Genomic DNA, 25,804 nt, shown 5'->3' on the forward strand with positions numbered 1-25,804 from the left:
GGGTCTCATAAGCAGTGTTGTTTTTGGCAACCATTTTAGATTTAGTCTTAGTCTTAGTCTTTTGGACTAAAATGCTTATTAGTTTTAGTCTAATTTTAGTCATTTCTATATGTGATAGTTTTAGTCCAGTTCTAGTCGACGAAAACTCAAACAGGTTTTAGTCTAGTTTTAGTCAGTTTTAGTTAAAAAAACAAAAGAAGCATAGTCTTTTAACAAATTAATTGAGGTCAATAAGTATTGGAGAGTGCTGTTGGACAGAAACCTTTTATCTCCATATTATTGCGCCCCCTCCATGTTACAGGGCGTTTTACTTGACACATGCTAAAAAAATAAGATTTACAGCCTCACCCCACACCATGTTCTCTAATGTAGACATCAAGTTTAAATATTTGACCAACAGTGTTTTACAGGAGGATGATCTGAACAGCTGTTCTATTCACACTTATTTGTCTTTTCAATGTAATTTTCAATCTATGAAATCAATCTGTGCCTTTTTTTGCCAAGCTTCTCTCAAGTTTTACTCTTTCAAATAGTCAACCATCTATAGAAATTTTCAGTACGCTATTTTTCTACTTCTTCTTCTCATCATCATTATCATTAATTATTATTATTAATAATATTGTTTAAAGTGAGCCTCTTATCATTTAACAGAAATATACATCATACAAACAGCAACTTTTGCAGCCTTTTCAGTCTGATGGCGAGTTATCACTTTCTGTCATCACTAACATACTGTTAGTAATCAAAGAAGCTCTGAGGCCTTGTTCTATATGTTATAATACAAGATTTCAGCATTGAGCTACAATCAGGCAACATTCATGATTGTGTACAGTCCAACTAACCAAAACCTTCTTATTGATCATCATTATAAAGTTTCAGGGCGGTCCTGTAACCATGGTAACTCACGGTGCCAGAGGGGAGGGAGAGACGCTGAATGAAGCCGTTTACACAGATACACTGCAGACAAAGTCCAGACTATAGTTGTTATTTCACACATGTAGCACACAACAGGAGACTCTCCGTGTCAGACGAGTTCTCACGTGCTGACTAAACTCAATTGATAACGTAGCAGCGCGACGAGTCCTTGCTTAGCTAAACAGCTAAACTAGGGTGACCAAACGTCCTGTTTTCCCAGGACATGTCATGTTTTCACGTCCTGTCCTGGCCGTCCCGGGAGATTTTTATAAAATGGTGAAATGTCCTGTTTTTCATTGGGCCATTAAATTGACGCTCACAACGAGCGAGCAGACAGCCATAGCACTCCTGCCTGCATCATCATGCCGAAGCGTAAATGCACATTTAACGATGAGCTACAAAAGAAATTCCCCACTTACCGTCCCGGTCGGGGCAAGTGGGAGGCTTCGTGCACTGTGTGCAAACCCAGTACATATGTTTCGGTGTCCAATGGGGGTGCCAGGGACCTCAAAGCCCACATGGACACCGAAAAACATAAAAAAAAAAGTGTGCGAGGTGAGTGTAGTAGTTGGATTGATGCAGAGGTATTTTTCAGTTATTTATTATTATTTATTTTTCTAATACAGAAGAGACATTATTTCTATCATTATTTCATGTGTTGTTTTTGAAACAATAAATATAAATAATAAATAATATAATAAAACATGTTAAGTAACCTCTGAGAAGCATGTCTGAATGTGTGTCTTTGGTTATAGATAGTATTTTGTTTGTAATATATACATTTTCTATCCATACAGAGGAGGCATACTTTAAATGTACAGTATGTTCATTTTAAGGCATCTTTGAGTGGATTTTGAGTATCATATCTCGTCGCTGGGCCGAGTGTCCTGGTTTTTGGAAATCAAAATATGGTCACCCTAAGCTAAACTTTAGCACCGCTCCGTTTATATTTATGTTGTCGACCCCTGACTGCATGCCGGGTGGTGGGCGTGACCAAACAAGGATAGGATGCAGCAGCATTGCAGATACTTTTTAGGTTTTGATTGACAGATTACACGCACATTAAGCAGAAATGTCATGCATTTTGAACGTCTGACAGACCATCCACTAACATTTACGTCCGTTCTCGTCTCGTCAACGAAAACTCACACACGTCTCGTCATGTTTTAGTCATCAAAGAGCCATGTTTATCTCGTCACCGTCTCGTTATCATCAAGAAAAAAAGTGGCATCAACGAAATAATTTCGTCATCGTTGACGAAAACAACACTGGTTTAAAAACGGATGTCTTACATAAAGACTGCATAGAGAAAATATATGGCCGAGGTTCATCTTTCCTCTTTATTTTGATGGTGTCAACTGTACATCCACAGATGAACAGTATATTAATTGTAGCTTTAGTTTTTTGCTCACTAATTATAGGGATACGTGACATTAATTATATTATTTAGAATATTTCTGCTGGTAACATACATTTGTGAACACAGACCACACCACACTTTAATACATCAAATTGAATATCAAAACACCCCTAAGCCTTACTTATATGACTGGGCAGGGTCCAGTTAACTCACTTCTAGCATAATTGAAGGCATTTCACACAGACTTAGATGGACAAATATTAAAATGACGTGCACAACAGCTGATAGTAACAAACGAGTAACGTTAGAATAAAGTTACAACAGCTGTTTAGCTACAACAGCTAGCAACTTTACCTGCAAACAAAATAGCATTGTTAGCATTGGCTATGTTCTGAAGTTAACAGCTAACTACGTTCCTGGCAGGTCAACAAATTTAAACAGTTTGGAGTTGGTATCCACCAAACCGGGATTTTCAAAGTAAACACACCGTGTTTGAGACAGAGACTGAGCCGCTGCTGCTGCAATCGTCATGAAGTAAGTCAAACTTTTTTGTTGTTCACCTTATCCAAATCCCGGTGATTATCCCTCTCAGTTGTGGGAAAGTGGCGGAAATATCACTGTATAACAGTTATGAATTATCTAAATTATTTAGGCAATTTGTTGTTAAGTTGTATTTATTTCATTTCGCTCTCCTTAAACTGACAGCTCCGGCCAACACGCTTCAAAACGCTCAACTTTTACTTTGAAGGCTGTTTCCGACACTCGACTTCCTTTTCCAATGTTGACTGTACAAGTTGGATAAAGGAACAAGCTGCATTACACGTCTTACGACAATGAAATAGGAAATACCCCCAAAATGGGATGTTACATTATGCAACGTAAACAATGGAGATTCATTTATACTTCATGCATGGACCACAAACAGCTATGATAACTAACCTTAGCTTTACAGACATCAAACAAGTTAGTAGAAATAATAAAATTGAACAATAGGTAGAAGAAATCCATCTAACACCACATCTATTCTATCTATTCACTATCTATCTGAGTGTCAAAGTTTAGCCTTTATGCCATATTTACAGCACTGAGGTCAGATCTAACCCCACTAGCAGGACAGTTAGCAAGACTGTTAGCAGGACAGTTAGCAGAACTGTTAGCAGGACAGTTAGCAGGACTGTTAGTAAACTGTGTACATCTGAACCTTCCTGTCTTCAAACACAGACATATTCCATGTATCAGAACGCTGAGGGTTCTGTTGTTGGACTCACTGTGGGTGGCAGCCTTCATAGTCTCCTTCAGTAACAAATAACAGAGACACAATGACGTGCCTCCAGTCTGTCTCTGTCGTCCTGCTCTGATCTGTCTCCTAACACTTGTCTCTTGTCTGACCTCCTGTGATCTGTGACTGAGTTCCTGATGGAGGCTCTGAGGGTCATAAGAATGTGTAGAGTGAGAGGAGGAGAGTGACACTGACCTGAGGTCTGATCTTCATAATGTCTTCATGGCAGAGATCCTGAACTCGTTCTGTGTCTGTACTCTGATCAACATGTCTGCCTGACTGCTGCTCTCTGCTCTGCTGTCACTTCTATTAGACTGCAGCTTCTGGGCCAGCGAAACCATGCCAGTCCTGCAGGGGATGACACACACACACACACACACACACACACACACACACACACACACACACACACACTCACGCACGCACTCACTCACTCACTCACTCACTCACTCTCACACACACACACACACACACACACACACACACACACACACACACACACACTCACACACTCTCTCTCTCTCTCACACACACACACACACACACACACACACACACACACATATAACTGAATTTCAGGAATTCTATTATGCTGTTTTAGTTTATAGGCTAGTTGAGAACTACAACAAAGAGTTAAGGAATCACCTCCTGATATACTTTTGTTTCTTATTTTATATTTTATGTTACCAATTATCTGATGTGCATTGACTCTTACTGGTATAGTTTGACCTGTGTGCTGCCTCAGTCCTCTGTGGTGATGAGGTGCATATGGGAAAAACATTCTTCTTCTTCAGTCTGTCAGACTGGAGACATTTATGCAAATTTTTTAAAAATCCATTGAACCTGAATTTAAGACAATTTAAGGACTTTTACAGTTTTTTGCAATTGCTAACACACTAAAATGACATGCATAGCACAAATATTTAAACTGACACACAGAGAGCAAAACCTCTTCTCAAGTCTCCAAAACTTTAAACACATTTTCTGCTTTACACACATTTTGCAATTCAAAATGGCACTTTTTAAATGCACTGAACATGGTTCTCTGCATAAGACACAACAATTTGACAAAAAGTCACATGTTTGCTATTTCAAAGCACTGCCATTCAAAATGACAGTACATGAGCTAATATGTGCCACCTGGCCAAACAATTGTTAATTGTTACCACTTCAGTCAGGAAGTAAGCACTAAAAGACCACAGGTGAGCACCTTTTTTTTGACAACAACAATGGAAGACGTTGCAGAGAGAGGAAGAGGAAGAGGGAGGGTGAGAATGAGAGGGGGAGGAAGAGTGAGAGGTAGGGGTAGAGCTGGTAGAGGAGGTCATGGCCAAAGAAGACAACAACTTTCAAATTAAATCAGAGCAACCTTAGTTGATCATGTCATCAACCATGGGCTGACAATGCGAGAGGCTGGACAGAGAGTGCAGCCCAACTTGAGCCGTTTTACTGTTGCCTCTGTAATCCGGACATTTAGACTGGCGTACATGTATGTAACCAAAATTTCTTTCACACTATGTAGTACACCCCATGTCATAGTGTATCAGTTGGGTGACACCTGTTTACTTTATGAATGGCTGATGTCATACAGTAACTGTACAAGTTTCCTGTACAATTTGGGGGAAATATCTTTAGGCTGCATTGTCCAAGCCCTATATTTTGGTTTTTTGGTTTTTCTAAAGGACTGAGAGACACAACCATGGTGGAGGAAGGGGCCAAATGTTCACTGGGGTACAGGAAGCTGCCATTGTAAACTTGGTTTTGGAAAATAATTAAATCAGATTACGAGAAATTCAAAGCCACATCATCCAAGACAACACCATATTCAACGAGTCAGTCTGTCCACATTGGCTCGCATTCTCAAGCGAAACCAAATCAGAATGAAACAACTTTATAAGGTGCCTTTTGAGAGAAACTCTCAAAGAAACAAAGAGCTCAGATGAGCATATGTGGATGTAAGTACAGTATTGACTGCAGTACACTACACGCAACATTGTTTCCCAGTGTACTGGATACTGTAACACCATTTTGACTGATTTCTGTTCTTTGTTTTCAGAGAGTACTGGAAATGGATGTTCATGCAATCCCACATGAGTTCATCTTTATAGATGAGGCTGGGTTCAACCTAGCAAAGACCAGAAGAATCATTGGCCACAGTGCCATTATAGATGTTCCTGGCCAACGTGGTCGGGAACATCACAATGTGCACTGCCATATCCAATAGGCATGGTGTCCTCCACCATCATGCCAACCATACATACAACCATACCATTGGACCATACAACACAGCCCATATTCTCACATTTCTGGACAGACTCCACAACATTCTCATACCACCAGCGATGTGAATGATGTAGACCATCAAAGAAACCGGTATGTTGTAGTATGGGACAACGTGAGCTTTCATCGTGCAGCCCCAGTCCAAAACTGGTTTGCTGACCACCCACCATTTCTCGTGCAATACCTCCCACCATACTCACCATTTCTGAACCCCATAGAAGAGTTCTTTTTTGGCATGGTGGTGGAAGGTATACGACCAGCAGCCCTTTGTGCGCATGCCTCTTGTGCAGGCTATGGTAGAGGCATGTGATGAAATTGATGTGGGTGCGATTCAGGGATGGATAAGGCACTCAAGGCGCTTCTTCCCTCGATGTCTGGCAAGGGAAGATATTGCCTGTGATGTGGACGAGGCGTTGTGGCCAGACCCAGCTGTCCGGCAAGATGCTGCCTAATTATTTTCTTGCCTCTTTTTTTCTATATTTTTTCTGCACATTTTTTCTGCAATTTTCTTTTTCAGTTTACTGTTTTGTGAACATATTTGTGTTCACTCCAATGTAAATATATCTGCTGTGCATATGTTGCACTGACTTGTTTGCTGTTGAAAAATAAATGTTTCAACAGCATGTGTGTGTGTCTGCAAATATTTCTGTGCATGTGAACAATCTGAAGAATTCTCTACAATTTGAACTATTTTAGTATTATGGCAGAGCATACTAAAGATGAAAGTGTTTTTCATTATGCCCAACAGTGTGTAGTTGATTAGAAAAAAATTCTGGTAATATGAATGAAGTGTGTGCCATTTGGTGCAAAAGTTTAATTTTGACAATGCTATATGTAGTTTTGGTTGCAGTGCTTCATTTTGCAGGATATATGAGGTATTTTGCAGTTTGGGTGTGTGGTTTTGTGAATTGTGTTAAGTATTTTGCAAAATTGTGTTTTAGCAATTGGAAAAAACTGTAAGGCCTTTTATTTGAAAAACTTTATTTTTTCGACTTTTTCAGGACCCTGAAAGAAATAAATATATTGTAAGGAACAAAACATTTGCTGGGACCAAAGCTACCCTACACTGGCCTCCAGAGAGACCCTCCGGCCCTGACCAATTTGGTGCCCTATAGGCAAGATTTCAGCTGGTGCCCTTATCATATTAGACAGTTACCATTGCACACCAATCATGTTCAAATAATCAATGTAGAAATAACACAGTATAACACACATTCTCAATCAGAATTTTGTCACATTTTGTATTCTGTGCATCTCAAATTTAAATGAATACTCAAAGCGATATTATTATTACAGTTTTTGCCTAATGCTTAAACACTAAAAGTGGTTGCTATGCCCAAAGCATCACAACCTCTAACTTTGGTGACCATGCCCTAAACAAAAGCACCAACCCTGCAAACACAATATATGCTTTGCACTCTGTTTGAAATTCTCCAACAACACTTTTTTACATAAGACACATTGTTCAAAAAGGAAATCTCATGCAATCATGGGGAAAACACATCTATTTAAAATACAAAACACAACTAAAATTGGAAAAGTACACAGATTCACACACATGAAAACATTTAAAATCTCATTGTAGACCAATCAGTCTAAGCCACTACAAATACACCTGATGTGAGCTCAGCTCCTTTGTGCCAACTTTGGAAACATGGAGGCAGAAAGAGGAAGAGGAAGAGTAAGTGCAGTAGCAGGACGAGGAAGAGGACGAAGAAGGGGAGCAGGCAACAGAAGGAGACAAATATCTGATGCAGGGGTGCAGATCCGATGTCAGGATTGGGGGGGACACAAAAATGATTTTTTTTTTTTGCCCGTATGCAACTCATACCGTGCCACCATAAATCACAACTTCGTAGAGGCTTGCCATATCATTCAAAAAGTACTGCATTTCTTTTTAGATGTGAATCTAAAATGTGAAGAATGTGAAGTCTGAAAATACATTTGTTGGATAATTTAGGGCATTTTTATTGGGGGGGACATGCCTATGTGTGTTTATTGGGGGGGACATGGCCATCTCTGTGTTGTTGCTGCTAGGAAAGAGTAATTCAAAGGTGCATGTGTTTAACGTTTTGATGCTAAAAACAGTTTTGAAATGGGATTGTTAGGTTTTGTTTCAAGAGTTTCATTTTGCTGTAGGCCTATAAGTTAGGAGTTTATCTTCATGTGCTGTGTCTTACGTGGCCTGTGTGTTAAGTTATGACACAGTGAGCCAAAGTCTGTAACATGTGTCAAAGCATTCGGCAAAAACTGTAATAACTCAAAAGTAGAACAAAATAACTTTCATCTCCCGCTGTGTGTGAATGACTCCTATCGGTGTGGCCTCCGTACACACGGTGGCGCTGTCCGCCACAGGCTTGTTTCTCGGCCGCCATCTTGACTGCAGAAGAAGAAACAACAGTGTTGCGTAGCATGTTTGGCTAGCAGCTAGCAGACGTGCTCAGAGCAGAGCCTGCTAAGATGCTTCCTTTATAGTGTGAGTGTGTACGGTAGTGAGTGTGAACACTGAGCTGCTCCGGGACTCATTACAGAAGTAGCGATGGACAAAACGTTCCTCCAGTGGAAGAGACAGTGTCTTAACAAGCTGGACCTGAGTAAGAAGGCCAGTGTGGACGAACACATTGAACATGTCGTGTCTCTGCTCAACAGCTGTGAGGAGTACTTCACCACCAGCTCCTGCTCGGGTCGGATCATCCTCATCGACGGGGTGAGAGAGGCTTCACTCGGGCCTGACATGTCCCCTGGTCTCACACGGTCCTAACCTGTCTCCTGGTCTCACACGGTCCTGACATGTCCCCTGGTCTCACACGGTCCAGCTGATGTTCTGTCTCACAGCTTGTCTCACTGCTGTGACCACTTCTTCTGACAGTCATTTAAAAAAAGGATTTCAAGAGATGTAATATCACCACAACATTTTGTAGTCTCTAGTTTCTTTAACCCTCACTGTCTTGTCTCCTGTCCTCTAGGCTCCTGAGAGAAGTGATGTCCAGAAACAGAACTGTGTTTGGCTTTTTGTCTCACACAAGAAATGCAACTGTGATGATGTGGTGAGAAACGGTGGACTTGTGCACTATTTATATTTAATCTAATAATGTAGATGTAATATGAAGAGGAGTCCACTGTGTGTCCCTCAGGTGTGTGCTGTGGCCCGGTCCAGTGGAGACGCAGTGTTGAAGTTTGAGCCCTTTGTGCTCCATGTTCAGTGTCAACGTCTGGATGATGCCCAGCTGCTGGTGGGTGACAGTTCATGTGTGTGTATGTGGTGTTGAACAGTGACACGCCCCCGGCCCCTTTTGGGTGAAAACAGCTCCTTTAATTTGACTGGCAGGAAATGCAAATTCGGACAGATTTGCCAATTTAATAGAATAAAATAAGAAAACCATTTGGATTTTTAGCTATTAGGAGCAGCCCTTTGGCTGCCCTAGGCGAACTCCATAAAGTGCAAAGGTGCTCATAAATAAAAGGATATTTAACATGAAATTGACTCTATTAACTCTGGAAATAAAAGTGCTTTTAAGGACACTGAAGAAATAAGCAAATTATGACTGAAAAGAGTCACCTCTAATGACTTGTATACAAAAATACTATAAAGGCTACTCAAGAATATTTAGCAAATTACAACTCAAAGAATGGATGAACTCCAAAAACTATACAAACAAAAATGTTCTGATAGTCACTCCAACAGGCAAATTATGACTTGAATGATACACTCTAATAAATTGCTCATACAAAAATGCTACAGAGAACGTTCAAGGATATTTAACAAATTATGACTCAAACAATGGATGAACAAACAAAAATGCTCTATAAAAGTAATAATTGCTAATAATAATACTAAACAATAACAAAAGCAGCAACAATAGTACTAGTTGTACTTACAAAGTTCAGAGAGAGGCGAACATGAAGGATCAGGCGTCCTTTCTCCAGCAGGTGCCGGCCTCTGCAAATATTGCCTGAGTGCATCTGGCCAAGTAAAAAAAAACCCACATATATATTAGTATATTCCTGGAGGGGAACTTTACAGAAGTGTGAACAAACACCACTATCACCAAAATGGTTACACTGTGTATGCACTTGGTAGTTGTGAACTCACTAAACAGTAGTGCTGCAGGATTTGATGAAAATATTGCGATTTGCGATGGCGATTATGATATTATAAATGAATGGTGTCATAAGTCTACTTGCTTGAATATCAAGGACAACACAGAGAATTACAATAGTTTGTATATTTCTCAACTCAAAACATACAAATATGACACAAAAAATACAAAACCTGAAGTTTACAGTACTGTATTTTTTCCCCAAATAACTTATGGAGTCAGTGATTTCCTTGTGTCTTTTCGAGGTATTTTCGTATGGTGTGACACTTGCAAATGTATCTGTAATTGTGCGTTGTTGTGGTCGTTTCAGGCGTTTTTCAGTTGTTCAGTTTTCAATCTATGAAATCAATCTGTGCCTTTTTTTTGCCAAGCTTCTCTCAAATTTTGCTCTGTCAAATAATCAACCATCTACAGAACTTTTCAGTACGCTATTTTTCTACTTCTTCTTCTCATCATCATTATCATTTATTATTATTAATAATAATATTGTTTAAAGTGAGCCTCTTATCGTTTAACAGAAAAATACATCATACAAGCAGCAACTTTTGCAGCCTTGTCAGTCTGATGGCGAGTTATCACCTGTCTGCAATCACTAACATACTGTTAATAATCAAAGAAGCTCTGAGGCTTTGTTCTATACAGTAGGTACTACTTCAAAGTGGCCATTTCACTCGCGGGGAGTGAGATTCACGCAACGCGTGAAATGTAAGTGACAACTGTAGCCACTAGGTGGAAGCATAGTACTGAATTGCAGCTCAAACGATTTTGGGACAATTCCACATTTGACCACAATGTAGCTGCAATGGAGAGTGGCGCTGTTTTAGGCTACAGGTAGAGTGAATGGAGAGGGGGACTGCTAAACCGTATCAGATTGATTCAGACTGATTGTTTCACAGCGATGGGACACCTCAATTATCTGGGTGACCTTGGATAATCACTTGTGCTTTCTTTGTTTTACAGTAGAGCTAAAATATGGACATTAGTTGTTTTTTAAGGAACATTTGTTTACTGGTAAAATTGCCGACCTGAATTATTGTCCCAGTCCGCCCCCGTGAGCCTATATCACGGCCTGACTGGATGTTGCTTAAATATAAGAATAGCCTATAATAATATCTGATACCCTAAAGACATCTGAGGTTGTGATTTCGCTCGCTCGCTCACTGCAGCCACGGCTAATAAGCGGAGGCAGAAACAATTACGCACAGCCTACAGAAGTTTCTACGTCCATATAAGCATTTAAGAAATGATTCTTATCAGTTCCATAATTCAGAGAGGATTTTTACTCAACGAAAAAATGTATAAAGATCAATTTTTAGGTTGAAGACACGACAGCAGCACGTATGTCCAGACGCTGATGTGTGTTATGACTGATGTATAGCTCCCCTGGTAGAGCAGCTCCCTCAGTAAGCAGAATCTTCTGCTAGTATGAGTTCGAAGCTCAGTATAGGCAGTACCTTTAGTTAATGTGTTTTCTTTTCTCATCATCATTATGATCACATATGGCTCCAAGTTTGAGCAAATAAATGAGCAAATGAGCATTAATTCTCCGCCGGGCCGCGGCACCAGCTTTCCTGCTTGTGTACATAAAATACATTCAATTCTGACACCACAACTGTAGCGTACCGAATATCAATAGATGATAACCAGAAAAAAACAAAACGTTCTATTGATCTGATTCACCGGCTGCTTTCTTTCTTTCAGTTGTGGTGTCAGAATTTAACACAAATATTTGTGCTTTCTATTCCTTATATTTTCTACAACAGGCTTATAGAAAGAAGAACGACAACACGTCATGTCAGACAGTTTTCTCTAGCTTTATTAAAATACATAATCAGCAGCTTTACAGTAGTCGGATAAACAGAAGGTTATTTAAAGTGGAGTGAGTCCCTGAAGCAGTCTCCCTGCAGGAGGAGATCCCTTGGCCAAGTGATCAATGTATTTGTTGCAGACCTCTTTGCTGTCCTCAGCGCGCGGGGGTGGGGGCACTGGCGTAGCAAGCTTTTCAAAAGTGTGGGGGATGGATGGGGTCTTTCCAGTTAAGCGAACTTGTTCCAGATGCCTTAACATTTGCATTCCCCCATACTGAGGAATGTGTGTAGGGGACGAGAACTAAGCACCATCCAGGATGTGTCCATCCTGCATTCGGAGGTGGAGAAGCTCATTAAGCTGTGTCTGGCCCTGCCAATGGCCGGGTTTCCCAGATTCGTTAAGAAGCTCTTAAGTGCTAAGATCTTCTTAGGAGCGCTCTTAAGAACGTTGTGAAAGAAGGATGTGTTTCCCAGAGTCGCTCTTAGCTTAAGAAGATCTTTCACTAAGAAGGAAATGTAAGATCGAGCTGACCCACTCTTAACAGCCTTCTTAGCGACCAAATGCTCAGTGATCAAGCCACGTCAGGGAAATTTACATCCTCCACTTTTCGAAATAATAAAACAATGCTCAATGTTGAAATGCGCTCATAGCTGCGGACCACTGGCGCAAGAAACATAGGTTAATAGAAGAAGAAAAAAAAATTTTTTTTATTGAATTACACGTTTAAGTTTTCCACACACATCTGCATATATGAGTTTATAGTACTACACATAAAAATACAACAACCCTGTGGCATATCAAGGAAACAGATGTAATTAAACTCAGCTGAACCTCATCCAGAGAGGCTTCACCTGCTACTTTATATAAATGCGTTGCCAAAGTCCGCGCTTGTGATAAACCATGGCTGCAATACAGCACATTCTCGCTGCGAACCAACAGCGTCGCCGTGCGCGAAGCCAGATGGTTTACATAAATGCATACGTGCGTCAGCACTTCTCCCCACTGGACGTGCTGTCAGACCGGGCTGTCCAGGCAAAGTACCGGCTGCCCCGTGCGGAGATCCAACGGCTGATCTCTCGGTGTCTCCACACATCCAGAGAGCAACCCGCTGCAATTTTGGCCTCAGCCCGGAGGTGCGGCTCCTGGCTGCCCTGCGTTTTTACGCAGTGGGGAGCTTCCTGGAGGTGGTGGGGGATGGCACTGGCCTCAGCAAGGCATCGGTGTCACGGAGTGTGGCAGCTGTGACACCGATTCTCCTGCGCCATGCCATGGATGGCACCCTCATTCCAATCCACAATCCCTCCCTGGTGGATCCATGCTGGATCGGTAGAAAGCACTACGCGGCCGTCAACACACCCACACCCCGCCCACACACACACACACGATACGTTAAGAACGCGTCTGGGAAACACCCGTATCTTAGCGGTCCTTCTTAGCCGAACCCTTCTTAAGAGCCTTCTTAAGTCCTTAAGAACGATCGAATCTGGGAAACGCCGCCAATGCTGTTATGTTCCTTAAATGGCTTGATTTAGTGATCAAAGTTTCATTTTCTTAACAATAAAGATGCCGTGTTCATCCATCTAGTTATCTTATAACTGCACGCCATTATAAAATAACTTCAAATCAAATCCTTAATCATTGATAAAAGTGCGTGCTTCCCCCGCCCCCCCTCTCAGAAAATAGTTCCGACGTCCATGAAGCCGGTGAATCAGATCAATAGAACGTTTTTTTTCTGGTTATCATCTATTGATATTCGGTACGCTACAGTTGTGGTGTCATTGTGTGTACATTTTTTCGTTGAGTAAAAATCCTCTCTGAATTATGGAACTGATAAGAATCATTTCTTAAATGCTTATATGGACGTTGAAACTTCTGTAGGCTGTGCGTAATTGTTTCTGCCTCCGCTTATTAGCCGTGGCTGCAGCAACGAGCGAGCAAAATCACAACCTCAGATGTCTTTAGGGTCTTTGACGTGTGCACAAAAAAAGACCACAGTTAAACATAAAAGCAAAACGAAAACAGATAAACATAAAATGGGAATATCACCGATAAATACAAAATACAAAGGATAAAACCTTAAAAGACATTTAAAAGGCTTCATAATGAGTTGTTGATGATGTTGATGGCGGATGAGATGAATGATTTTTTTCACTAAGTTTGTCCTTGCTAGAGGGACCCTGTAGCGACAGGCTGAAGGAAGGAGTTGGAATGAGGTGTGGAATGGGTGAGGTATTATTAGCTACATTCTTGTATTTAAGCAACAACGAACAGAAACATAAATCAGGCAACTCTGTCCATTCCCGTTCATGGTCACTGCTCCCTGCTGCTGCATGTTGTCGTCCTCCTGCTCACAGATGCCACCTGGTGGTTGTTTGGGCACATTGCCGCTTCTCATGAAAACACAATTGATCCTCCACTAAAAAGGTGCGTGATTCTCGCGTGAACTCGGCCACAACGAAGTAGTACCTACTGTATGTTATAATACAAGATTTCAGCATTGCGCTACAATCAGGCTACATTCATGATTTTGTACATTCAAACTAACCAAAAACTTCTTATTGATCATCATTATAAAGTTTCAGGGCGTTCCTGTAACCATGGTAACTCACGGTGCCAGAGGGGAGGGAGAGACGCTGAATGAAGCGTGCGCACACCCTGCTAAAGATACAATTGGCTGTAGAGTGTGACAATCTGTCAATAAAAATCAGCCAACAGTTCTCCTCCGATCTACATTGACCTTACAAGTCGCCTCTGTTAAGTTTGAATGATGGATATCCGTCGTAGCGACGGACAACTTTAAAAACAGCTGCACACAGTGTGGATGTGGCGTCACCTTGCTCCACACCGCATGGGAGATAGTCCCATTCATTGTAATATTTGTACTGACATGACTCTATCTTCATGTAGGCTACATGTTGAATGTCTGTATTTTTTCAAAATGTTAGATAAAGATTTTAATTAAAAAAGAGAGAGAGAGAGTCCTGTTCACAGGCACACACATTAAATTGCAAATCGCAGTCTTTTATGCGATTACATAATTGCACAGCATGACATCGCGATTGCGATTGCTATTAGATCAATCGTGCAGCACTGCTAAACAGAACTTATGCCTTTTAGCTATAATGAATGTAGAGAGCAACTGTACTTTTCATAACTATTCTGAGTAGGGATGCACATGGTTAACCGTTTAACCGTTAACCGATAACAGGAACTTTGACCGATTAATACTATAGGTTAATTTTTTATTTATTTATTTTTTTTAGCTACTTGTCAATCAACTCATACGTGCTTTCCGCCACAGCCCACTTCACAGCAAAAATGAAGCGTGGTCAGTGGCGACGGGTTTCAAGAGCTACTGGGCTATGTCGAGCCTAATTACCAAATTCCATCAAGACCTACATTACCCGTCGATTAGAGGCTCGTTTTGAGGAGAGGAAAAACGAACTGAAAAAGTCAACTTGCAAGTACAAAGTTCGTGGCTATTACAACGGACTGCTGGACCGCGCTCACAACAGAGAGGTTTGTGACAATTACATGTCACTATATCGATGAGGACTGGAAAGTTAATTCTGCCGTCCTGCTAATGCAGAGTATGCCAGGTAGACACACAGCTGATAACATCACAGCTAAACTAGTTGATGCGGTGGAGACGTGGGGACTTAGTAGGAAAGTGTCTGCATGCGTCCACGACAACGCGCGCAGCATCGTGGCAGCCAACTCTCCCGGACGGGTCAGCTGGGACTCGATCCCCTGTTTTGCACATACACTGCAGCTGGCGGTAAATGACGGATTTAACGTGTTTGTGCATCGGGTTATTGTTGCCGGGGGGCGGCTTGTTAGGCACTTCAACCACAGCACACCTGCATGCAGGGCACTGGAGGCCAAACAGGACCAAATGCGTCTTCCGAAGCAACGGTTATTAATCGGTTAATGAGCGTCGGTTATCGGTCATAAAAAAAATTTAAAATGTGCATCCCTAATTCTGAGGGTTTTCGAAACCAGAAGGCTGGGCAAATGCAAAATGAAGAAAGGGGTCGAAGCACTGGAGATATTACTGACAGCACAGTAGCTGGCGATCTAGGCTATGATAATTTTTTTATTTGTTGCACAGATGGAATATTCTTGGGCAGACAAGTTGTGGAAGAAGCTATGTAGACCACTGCCCAGAACCATGGCTAAACTCTGAAACATCCTATATGTAAGAGATAATTAAAATTATCGTTACAATGCAACCTCTCTAATGACAACCTGCACTATTCAAGCTGAATCAGGTTGAACAGTGCAGGTTGTCATTAGAGAGCTAGCTGCTAACGGTGGCTGCTAACGGTAAACAGAGTATCAGGTTGTCTGATACTCTATGTACTAGGGGTGTCACGATTCTCCAAATCCTCGATTTGATTCAATTTTCGATTCTAAGGTCACGATTCGATTCGATTCTCGATTCTCGATTTTTACATTTTTTTTTTTTTTAAAGCACAGGTTGCTATGCCATTTTTAGACTAGACTTTTATGCAATATATCTGACCTTTGTTCGCAATGTACCACACTACATTGTCAAATTTAAAACATTTATTAACAACATAATGTAACAACAACTTATATCTTCAGTCAATTGGAAACTTAAACAAAATAACCTGCCATCTAGTTTCTCTTTTGTAACTGCAGTCTTCTTCACCAAAGATGACATTCAAGTTCACAACAAAACAAACAAAAAAATAAAACTGCCATGTCCATAGTCTTCTCTGAACAATTAAGTGTGTTAACAAACTATTTCCGAACAGTTGGACATAAGGTGCGTAAGGTGTAAGTGGGCGAGCGAGAGTGAGCGAGTGTGCGTACGTGCGGACAGTGAATGAATGGGAGAGGAAGGAGAAGCGAAAGGAGCAGCAGTAGTAGCGACAGCAATAAAGTGTACAATATAGGCTGCAGTTTGGCTGTGAATAAAGGCGACGGCTCCTCAAGATACAGCAAAGCTCCTTGTTATTATTTCCCGACCAGCTTAACACGTGAAAGGGGGTTCACCTCGAAGGTAAACAGAAACTTCGGCCCTGGAGGAAATCATCTCCCCTGTGCTTCCCGACCATGGTCCGGGAGCCGAACAGGAGTGGTGTAACACCATGCTATGGTTTGACTGGCTGTAGCTAATAGCTACTGGCTTAGCTAGTAGCTAAGTTAGAGGAGGTAACAGTCGCTAGCTAGCCATAGCTTAGTGACAGCAATGACGTCCAATATTAGCTAATGCACAATAGTAAATTTATTTCGTTTGACACTTTAATGGCTGAGAAGAGAAGACTTACCTCTATACTTGGCTTTTTCTTTTCTTTCTCTTTTTCCGTTTTCGACCCTGTGCACCAGAGGGTTTAGACCGCTTCATTTTGGGAATCAGGTGAAGCTTGATCAAGGCAGCAGCTGAGCGCTTGCCTAACGTAACGCAACACAACTAGAGCGGGCGCGCGAACGAACCTCCCCCCCATTAGGTAATGATCGACAATAAACATCAATTCAATCTAATAATCAGATTGACAAGTAAATGTGTGGCTGAGGGGGCGCTCTAGGATGATCATGTTTAATAAACATGTTTTATTTTGCTTGTCGTTCTAATTCCATGATTAATGGGTAAGGGCGACAAAAAGAAAGGGCAACACTAGAGGGCGCCCCCAACACATTTGTCGCCCTAGGCAATCACCTAGTTCGCCTATAGCAATCGCCGGCCCTGATTAGGAGCACAAGTCTGACGATCAGACAAGCAAACAATCATGTTATGTTGTAGTTGATCTGCGTTCCGTGTCAAACAGTGGCTGATGAGTCCTTTCAGTCCCAGTGTCCATCAGAGTGGACAAACCTGACTCACACAACTACCTAAATAGATGTCCAGGTCATTTTTCTGTCATCATTCGTCTTTTCTGTCATTAATAATCTGTCCAATGTGATGTTACTGTTATCTGATTACATCGCTGTGGTGAAGCAGAACTGCAGTCATTTGTGCTTAATAATGATAGCGTTGACTTGGAGCTGAGAGGAGGTGAACACAGGTCGGTTTTCTCCACTTCCAATGTTACTGTATGCTGTTTACAAGCTTCATTATTAGAAGGCAGGTGTCACGACTCTCTGATTCACTTTGATCTACAACCACAAGCAGCACATTTTTTTTATACACACATTTTACCAATTAATTCTCTGCCACACAGCTTTTCTTTTACTGTCTTTCGCTCTTTGGGGAAGTAAAGAAAGTTGTACACTGAAGTGGTTCTTATGGTTTGATGTGCTACACAGGAATGCTGCTACTAGTTTTTTAAATCTGACGCCGGCACTTTCGTTGTGTTTACTTTGTGTTCGTTCTGGTGACAGAAAACTGACATATGCCTGCTTTTATGTATATCTGTTTTGGGTGCTGATATGTAATTCACTCATCAGATATTGGACTGAAGTCATCGATCCACTCAGCCATCCAGTCTCCTTCGTCTTAAACCCAAAGCCAACTGAACGGTTCTATAAAGATCTCTGCTCACCTCCCAGATTTCTATGAATAAGACGTACAGCTGGAGGTAGTGCTGGACTGTTAACCTGCTGTTATGTAATGAAACAACTGAGTGACCTAGTAACATTGGCTCCACATGTCCTTAGTTTGGACAACAACTTGTATCAGTATCGCCACATATCCAAATTCAGGAGCAGGATCAGAACTAAAATACACTGGATCTGTTCTTCATCTGTATAAGGATCTTATTCATTTAAATTAAAGCACCACACCGGCCATTTATACATGTTTAATGCAATCATTGCACACACTTAAAAAAGGGTCAGGTATGTTACAAAGTGTACTGCCCTATATGTCTTTCGATTGATGTCCTGCTGAGCCTGCAGAGACTCATTAGTGACTACAGTATTGAAGAGTGGCACACAGTGTCATCAGCCACTTTTCAGTCTCAGTGTTGAGACACGTGTATCCCAGTGAGCTCTTAGTCGCCTACAGTGTTTTGTCCATGACATGGCGATGCATAGTCTCTCTCTGTTGTCTATACAAGCCTGTGGACCACATTTTGAAGTTGTTTAATGCTGCTGGACTGTTGATGTCTCTGTGAAGGACTCGGGTGGGATTTTCCACAACAGTCAAAGTAGGGGTGGGTAAAAAAATCGATTCACATAAGTATCAAGATTCTTGTATGCTACGGTTTCGAATCTATTCACAAATGTCAAAAATCGATTTTTTTGCGTGATGCTGATGGATCAAAAAAAATTGGAACTAAACTGTGAGGGTAGTGCAGCACCCGGACAATTTACAGCGCACACAAGCTAGAGGAACAAAGGGAGTATTACTGTGAAGTGTGAAGACACTGTTAGATGTGTCTGAATGGTAAGCCAGACTCTAGATATGTGCTTAATGACTGGACTATCAGAGCCATTCTTCACAGTATGGTAAGGGTGTCACGATTTTTGATTTAAAATCGAAATCGATCGAAATTAAATCACAATCTCGAACTTGGAATGAAAAAAATAGAATCATTGATGCTGCCACGCCCCCATGTCACATCCGGTCGGCTTGCCAAGGGGAAAAAAACACGTGTTAAAGTGCTGCAAGTCAACCTCCTCTAACTTAGCTACTAGCTAAGCCAATAGCTATTAGCTACAGCCAGTCAAACCATAGAATGGTGTTACACCATTCCTGTTCGGCTCCTGGACCGTGGTCGGGAAGCACAGGGGAGATGATTTCCTCCAGGTCCGAAGTTTATGTTTACCTTCGGGGCGAATCCCCTTTCACGTGTTAAGCTGGTCGGGAAATAATACCAGAGAGCTTTGCTGTATCTTGAGGAGCCGTCGCCTTTATTCACAGCCAAACTGCAGCCTATATTGTACACTTTATTGCTGTCGCTACTACTGCTACTCCTTTCGCTTCTCCTTCCTCTCCCATTCATTCACTCTCCACACGTACGCACGCTCCCTCCCTCTCGCTCGCCCACTCACACCTTACGCACCTTGTGTCCAACTGTTCGGGAATAGTTTGTTAAGACACTTAATTGTTCAGAGAAGACTATCGACATGTGTGTGCTGTTTTATTTTTTTGTTTGTTTTGTTGTGAACTTGAATGTCATCTTCTGTGAAGAAGACTGCAGTTACAAAAAAGAAACTAGATGGCAGGTTATTTTGTTTAAGTTTCCAATTAACTGAAGATATAAGTTGTTGTTACATTATGTTGTTAATAAATGTTTTAAATTTGACAATGTAATGTGTACATTGCGAACAAAGGTCAGATATTATATTGCATAAAAGTCTAGTCTAAAAATGGCATAGCAACTTGTTCCTTAAAAAAAATAAATGTAAAAATCGAGACTCGAATCGAACCGTGACCTTAGAATCGAAAATTGAATTGAATCGAGGATTTGGAGAATCGTGCACCCTTACAGTATGGTATGACTTAGGGCTGAACAATTTATCGCTTTCTGATCGAAATTGCGATTTCAGACAACGCGATCATGTGATCGCCAAAGCTGCGGTTTTTGCAGCGCTCCTGACTGACCCAGGATCTGTTGTGTCAACTATTTTACACATACATGCCATCTCCCTACCATCCTGCCATGCTCACCAATCAGAAGCGGCATGCTACTCGTGGACAGGTCACGCTAACCAATCAGTATTAACCTGCTCCTTAGCGTGTTCTGAAATGGCTTCAGCTGGACCAGGAGCGGAGTTAGGTGATTTAATCCCCAAGAAAAACAGCACGTCGGTCATTTGGGAGTATTTCGGGTTTGAGGCTGCAGACGTGCACCAGAAACGGGTACTGTGAAAAACCTGTCGCTCTAAAGTTGCAACATCCAGCGGAAACACAACCAATTTATACCGGCACTTGAAAAATCACCACAGGTATTGCATGACGAGTGCATGACGAAAAAGTCCAGTGAAAAGTTTGGTGAAAATGATACTCAGGCCCACTGTAGCAAACAGACTACAATTACAGCATCTTTTGCCATAAATAAATATCCGTATATAAATATCTAATATATAATATATCCGTTAATAAATACATTTGGAAGCAATTTCTAACCAAGTTTTCATCCTTGCATTAGAGTAATAACATTTAATGTTTAATGTTACTGTACAGTGTGAATATTGCACTGAAGCTTGATTTGAAGGAAATCGTGAATCAAATTGAAATCACAATATCTGCCAGAAAAATCGCAATGAGATCTTTTCCTAAAATTGTTCAGCCCTAGTATGACTGCCAGCCACTGGCACAGCTGATGTGTGTCACAATTGACTTAATTTCCTGATTCAATTGGACGGTCCATTTTGAGATTTGATCAGATTGTTTATTTAAACTTTGTTTTTTCACCCCTGACGACTCCTTGACTCATTCCACCTTAATTTGGGACCATGTTTCAGCATAATACTATCATATAGTTCATCAAGTAAATTGACCTGTCTGTCATTAATGATCTCGTCTTTCCTCCAGCACTCGGTGGCCATCAACTCAGGCTTCAGGAACTCTGGTCTCACCGTCAGCAAGACAGGAAAAATCATCACGGTAGGCCTCGTAATATTTCCAGCATTTCCAAAACGTCCGTCCCTTACATTAAACAGTAAATCTAACTTTGCTTTGCTGCATGTGTTGCTCCGATAGACTGTATAAAAGGTTTAAATGTATCCCTACTGTATTTTGTCCCTTAAGGCTGTCCGTTGTACCCACGGCCTGGAGGTTCCTCTGAGCCATGAAGGAAAGCTCCTGGTTGAACATGAATACATCAATTTCCTAACTCAGATAGCCAATCAGAAGATGGAGGAGAATCTTAGACGGATCCACAGGTCAGTTTGCTAATTGGCTCTTTCCGATTCAGTCATTGGTCAAAGTAACTGTGGCTGTTAGCCTCTACACAGTCTCACTAATTATTAGAGGTGTCACGATTCTCCAAATCCTCGATTCGATTTTTAATTTTAAGGTCACGATTCGATTCTTGATCTTTTTTTTTTCTTTTAGTACAGATGGCTGTGCCATTTTAAAAGAGTCTAGTCTAGGATCATTGTTTTTTTGCCATGATAACTCTTAATTTTTTATTTTTATTTCAAAAGATGGTCCATATGGTGTATTGAGTGATATAATCTCCATTATTCATTTGCAATGTACCACACTAAGGCCTTATTGTCAAATTTAAATAATTTATTACCAATCTAAATGTAACTATAACTTGCTTCACCAGTCAATTAGAAACTAACTGTAAAGAAAAGAAGGCAGAGAGGGAACCTGCCATCTAGTGACTCTTTGTTGTAACAGCAGATGAAGAGTGAACATTTAATGTAGTGTGCTGTGATGGTCACGTAGCTCTGTGTTGCTCTGGAGGTCCAGCAGTCTGTTGTTAAAGCCACTAAATCTGCACTGCTAAGACCTCCAATAACTTTTCTTCACATTACCACACATGGAGGGCAACACCTTTGTGGTAAAATGCAACCGGCTTGGCATTTCGTAGCGTGGTTCCAGTACGCTAATTAACTGCTTACATCCAAGGTTTTCCACCACTGAATAGGGTTGCATGTCTGATGCGATGATGTCTGTTGACTGTGGACGTGTATGCTAAACTCACATAGCATAGCTTACAAACTGTGGTTTTCTTGTCGACAATGAGAGCGTTGTCATTAACTTGCCGCACCAGGACATGCTGTGTGTGGTTTTTTTGTCCCTTCTTGGCACGTCTGCCGTACGTGATGCTGGGGCTGTGGCCAAATCCTCGATTCCACCTTTGAATTCGAAGGTCGAGATTGTGACTTAATTTCATCGATATCCGACTCACAATTAAGATCGTGATACCCGTATTAATTATATTAATCACAACTCAATTTAAACATGCAAATGTTAACCCAGCTGCTGGGAGATTTTATTTTTTATTGTTTTGGTCATCTCCAGGTTCTACCATAATCTCCAGACAGCCCTATCTACAAAGAAACTACAAGAACTACAAATCCCAGATCCTCCCAGCTCCCAGAAACTACAAGATTCCCCTCACAGACCGGAGACAGAAAAGGGAGAAGCAGAAGAAAAGGACAAGATAAAAACAAGTGTATATAGAAGGAGGCGGAAGAGACAACAGCACCATCAGACTGACTGTTGCCATGGTGACGGGTCCAGCAGTGGGCCAGAGCTGGACAACTGTGTGGATCTGTTCACATGAAGAAGATGGTGTCACTGTGTTGTAGATGAGTTGGTGCTGATAGATAGTGATTGATTTGATCTGAGACGATCACTCTGCACCACTGACCTGCTCTGAGGCAGCTTCAAGTCAACAGAACATTTAAAAGGACCAATCAGCTCACCTGATGCCTTACATGGACCCAAGTATTGAATTTACAATAAAATGACAATAATAAAGACATTTTGATAAGCCAGGAGAATCTCTTTGAGAGAAATATGAGGAGAGAGAAAACACATTGTCTTGCAGAGGCGAGTGGAACAGAGCACAGCTCAAAGAGGAGGAGGAACTTCAGACTGTCATACACACCTGAAACAATTCAAGTCATAGTAGAAGGATGCATGTATTTGTATGTCCCCTTGTGAACAATGAAACTTGTGGACATGGCTGTAAAATTAAAGGCATACTATGCAGGATTTGTGGTTTGCTGTTTGTAAAATGACTGTTCACCAGTGCAGTAAGCAACTCTGGAGAAAGATAGTCGATGAGTGTCCTTCTCAGGTTGTCATTGTCTGTATTTGACAACCTGGAAATCAGCCTCTTCAGATTATCTTTCTACAGAACCGCTGAAAAATGTACTGAACACAGCAGACTGAGGACTCACAGCAGAGGGCAGGTCTCTGAAGGTACAGACACCACCACACATGTCAGCGGAGAAGAGAGAGAACAGAGAGGGAGCTCCAGTTTTGGTAACGTGGTCGGGGCGGCTGTTGCTCCCACTGACCAATCACAGTTCAAAGCTGGGTCTCTGGGCAGTCTTTGCACCTAGGTGTGAAGACTGGAGGATTGTGGGGGGCTGAGTTCAGTTGAAATCCCACAATGAACAACTTCATCTGCCGATCCCAACATGTGCATATAAATACAGTGTCTCTCACTCCCAACACTTCAAACACAGCAGCTGGTCAGTGTCTCTGCCCTGCTTAGTTGGATGCTGTAGTTACCCTCGTAGCGTCACTTGTTGAAGCACCCCTCTGGTATAAAGAGGGAGAACAGTCTAAGTTGGGGGTGGTTGGGGTGGGTCAGATGCAACATAAACCACCGGGGACCAGGGTTGGTTTGTGATGTTGATGATGTTACGTCAGTGAGTGTTTGTAAGTTGTGTAAGTGATGTGACTAAACTGGTTATTTTAAGCCATATGCTTACCAAGTAAGTTTGTGTCCAAACGTAATTACCTAACTGCAAAAACGTAACTGAATTTTTCACATTGTCAGTCAAAATGAACATTTGTCAGGCTGACAGGGATGCAGGCTGGAGGACTGCTGGCCCAAGGACACCTGACGGGGACAGGCCAGCATAAGGTTACTGGACTGCAGAACAGAGGGCCAGCAAACGAGGGTGTAGTAGTCTTTAGTGGTGGCCAACAGGTGTGGCTCAACAATCATACAACATCACAGATGGGTGACTGATTGTGCATGGCTTAATGGCAGGGGTGGCTGCACAGGCCAAGACAAAGGTGCTGGTGGGGAGCAATGGGCAAGTGAGAGGCTGCTGGAGCTGTGGGGCTGAGGATCTCACTGGGCGTTGGTGGAAGTGGTCACTGGTCAGCTAAATGGCAGAGGTAGCTGGGTAGGCTCTATTGCTCTGGGCAGCTGAATGGTCGAGGTGCTGGCCAGTGAAAGACAGAGGCACTGGGAAGATGAGACTGATAACAAAATTGTGTCTACAGCTCAAAACAACTGTAACTGTTGGCCTTTTAGACAGCGGCTCAGTTTTATTCAGTCTGGAGGAGTAATGAACAAGCAGAAGCTGTTTGATGAAGAACTGCAGGCTACAGGCTGCACACCTCCAACCTCTCAGTAAGGTAAACGACTCCTTTCCTTCATTAACATTATCTGCTTGCTTTTTTAGCATTGGGTTTTGATCCTGAATGTGGCAAAATAGGCACTTGTCTGCTGCACAGTCTGAGACACAAGGTTCCTCAAGGCTTTGTGTGTGCCTACAGTCTGACTGAAAGCACGTCTTCATAGGGGACTCGTATACCATGTGTAGAAGCTGTTTCTTGTTGTTTAACTTATGTTACAGTATTACCACTAGAGGGCAGCAGTGCTCATTGTTGCTTGGCTACTTAGTGAGTTTGTATTTCATGATGTCCACTGGGATTAAACTGATCCTGACTGGAGTTGTAGAGTGAAGGAGGGAGACTTGTGGTAGTCGTACATTGTGGTAACAATGTGCTGATGGACCCTTATTGGCCTGTCCCACCTCAATCCACCCATCTCCCAACCATGATGCATACTGTACACCTTGTTGCAGGCTATACCTTACAGATCAAATAATACCAGAACCAGCACTGTAATGTTGGCTTGTAGAATTTGCAACACATCTAACCAAATCACTAAAAACAAATTAACATGCAGTGTGTAGTGTTCTTGTGCAGTGTGTCGAAACTCTGACTAAACACCAAGTTAAAGCTATGGTCTACGATCTGAGAAAGATTTGAAAAAAGCCCCCCCCCCCCCCTCGTATCGCTCTCCCCTCGGAGCCTCCCACGACACACCCCCTCCAGCAACAAGAACAAGAGCGACAGTGGCCGGCAGAAACCAAATACGGCGCCAGCTTTGAATGTGGAGTAACGATGCTGGATTCACAGGTAAAGTTATTACAATGCACGTTGAAACAAACATCAAATCTTGTAAGTCATTACAATGTCCACAGCTAGGCTCCACAGCCAAGCTAGCGTAACCTTATTATGTTACAGCTATGTTACACGTTACAGCTACGTAAGTTACTATTTATCAACAGCTAAGTTAGCCACTTCTAAAAGTTATTGAGAGCCAAGAGACTAACAGATGCTGCCGTTAGCTTTAAACATAACGATCGCTTCCACATTGTGGCTGAAAACTAAACCTGCATGAGCCTCGGACCCAGCTGTGTCCCAGCTGTTGT

The 25,804-nt window shown here is 41.8% G+C and overlaps 2 protein-coding genes across 2 annotated transcripts in view; one reads left to right on the top strand and one right to left on the bottom strand.

Annotated features, from left to right (window-relative positions):
• LOC311266480 (phospholipid phosphatase-related protein type 4-like) overlaps positions 1-3,816 on the bottom strand; it is a 160,855-nt gene extending 157,039 nt beyond the window's left edge. Inside the window, exon 1 of the mRNA XM_084368855.1 lies at positions 3,750-3,816. Within this exon, the coding sequence (XP_084224981.1) occupies positions 3,750-3,767 (18 nt within the window). The 5' untranslated portion in view covers positions 3,768-3,816. The remainder of the gene's footprint in view (positions 1-3,749) is intronic.
• Positions 3,817-8,227: 4,411 nt separating this feature from the next.
• tyw3 (tRNA-yW synthesizing protein 3 homolog) lies at positions 8,228-23,333 on the top strand. The gene is made up of 6 exons (XM_084368922.1): positions 8,228-8,541; positions 8,801-8,881; positions 8,969-9,067; positions 21,192-21,263; positions 21,408-21,541; positions 22,635-23,333. The coding sequence occupies exons 1-6, from the start codon at positions 8,374-8,376 to the stop codon at positions 22,897-22,899; spliced, it is 819 nt and encodes a 272-aa protein (XP_084225048.1). The 5' UTR covers positions 8,228-8,373; the 3' UTR covers positions 22,900-23,333.
• Positions 23,334-25,804: the final 2,471 nt, after the last annotated feature.

The sequence above is a fragment of the Pagrus pagrus genome, assembly GCF_965226575.1.
Source record: "Pagrus pagrus genome assembly, chromosome: 12".
NCBI lineage: Eukaryota > Metazoa > Chordata > Actinopteri > Spariformes > Sparidae > Pagrus > Pagrus pagrus.

Bases quoted from the DNA above. Each gene is read 5' to 3' on its own strand.
- tyw3 (XM_084368922.1), top strand. From the start codon at position 8,374: ATGGACAAAACGTTCCTCCAGTGGAAGAGACAGTGTCTTAACAAGCTG. The intron at 8,882-8,968 runs GTGAGAAACGGT...TGTGTCCCTCAG, and splicing joins AATGCAACTGTGATGATGTG to GTGTGTGCTGTGGCCCGGTC. The intron at 9,068-21,191 runs GTGGGTGACAGT...TCTTTCCTCCAG, and splicing joins TGGATGATGCCCAGCTGCTG to CACTCGGTGGCCATCAACTC.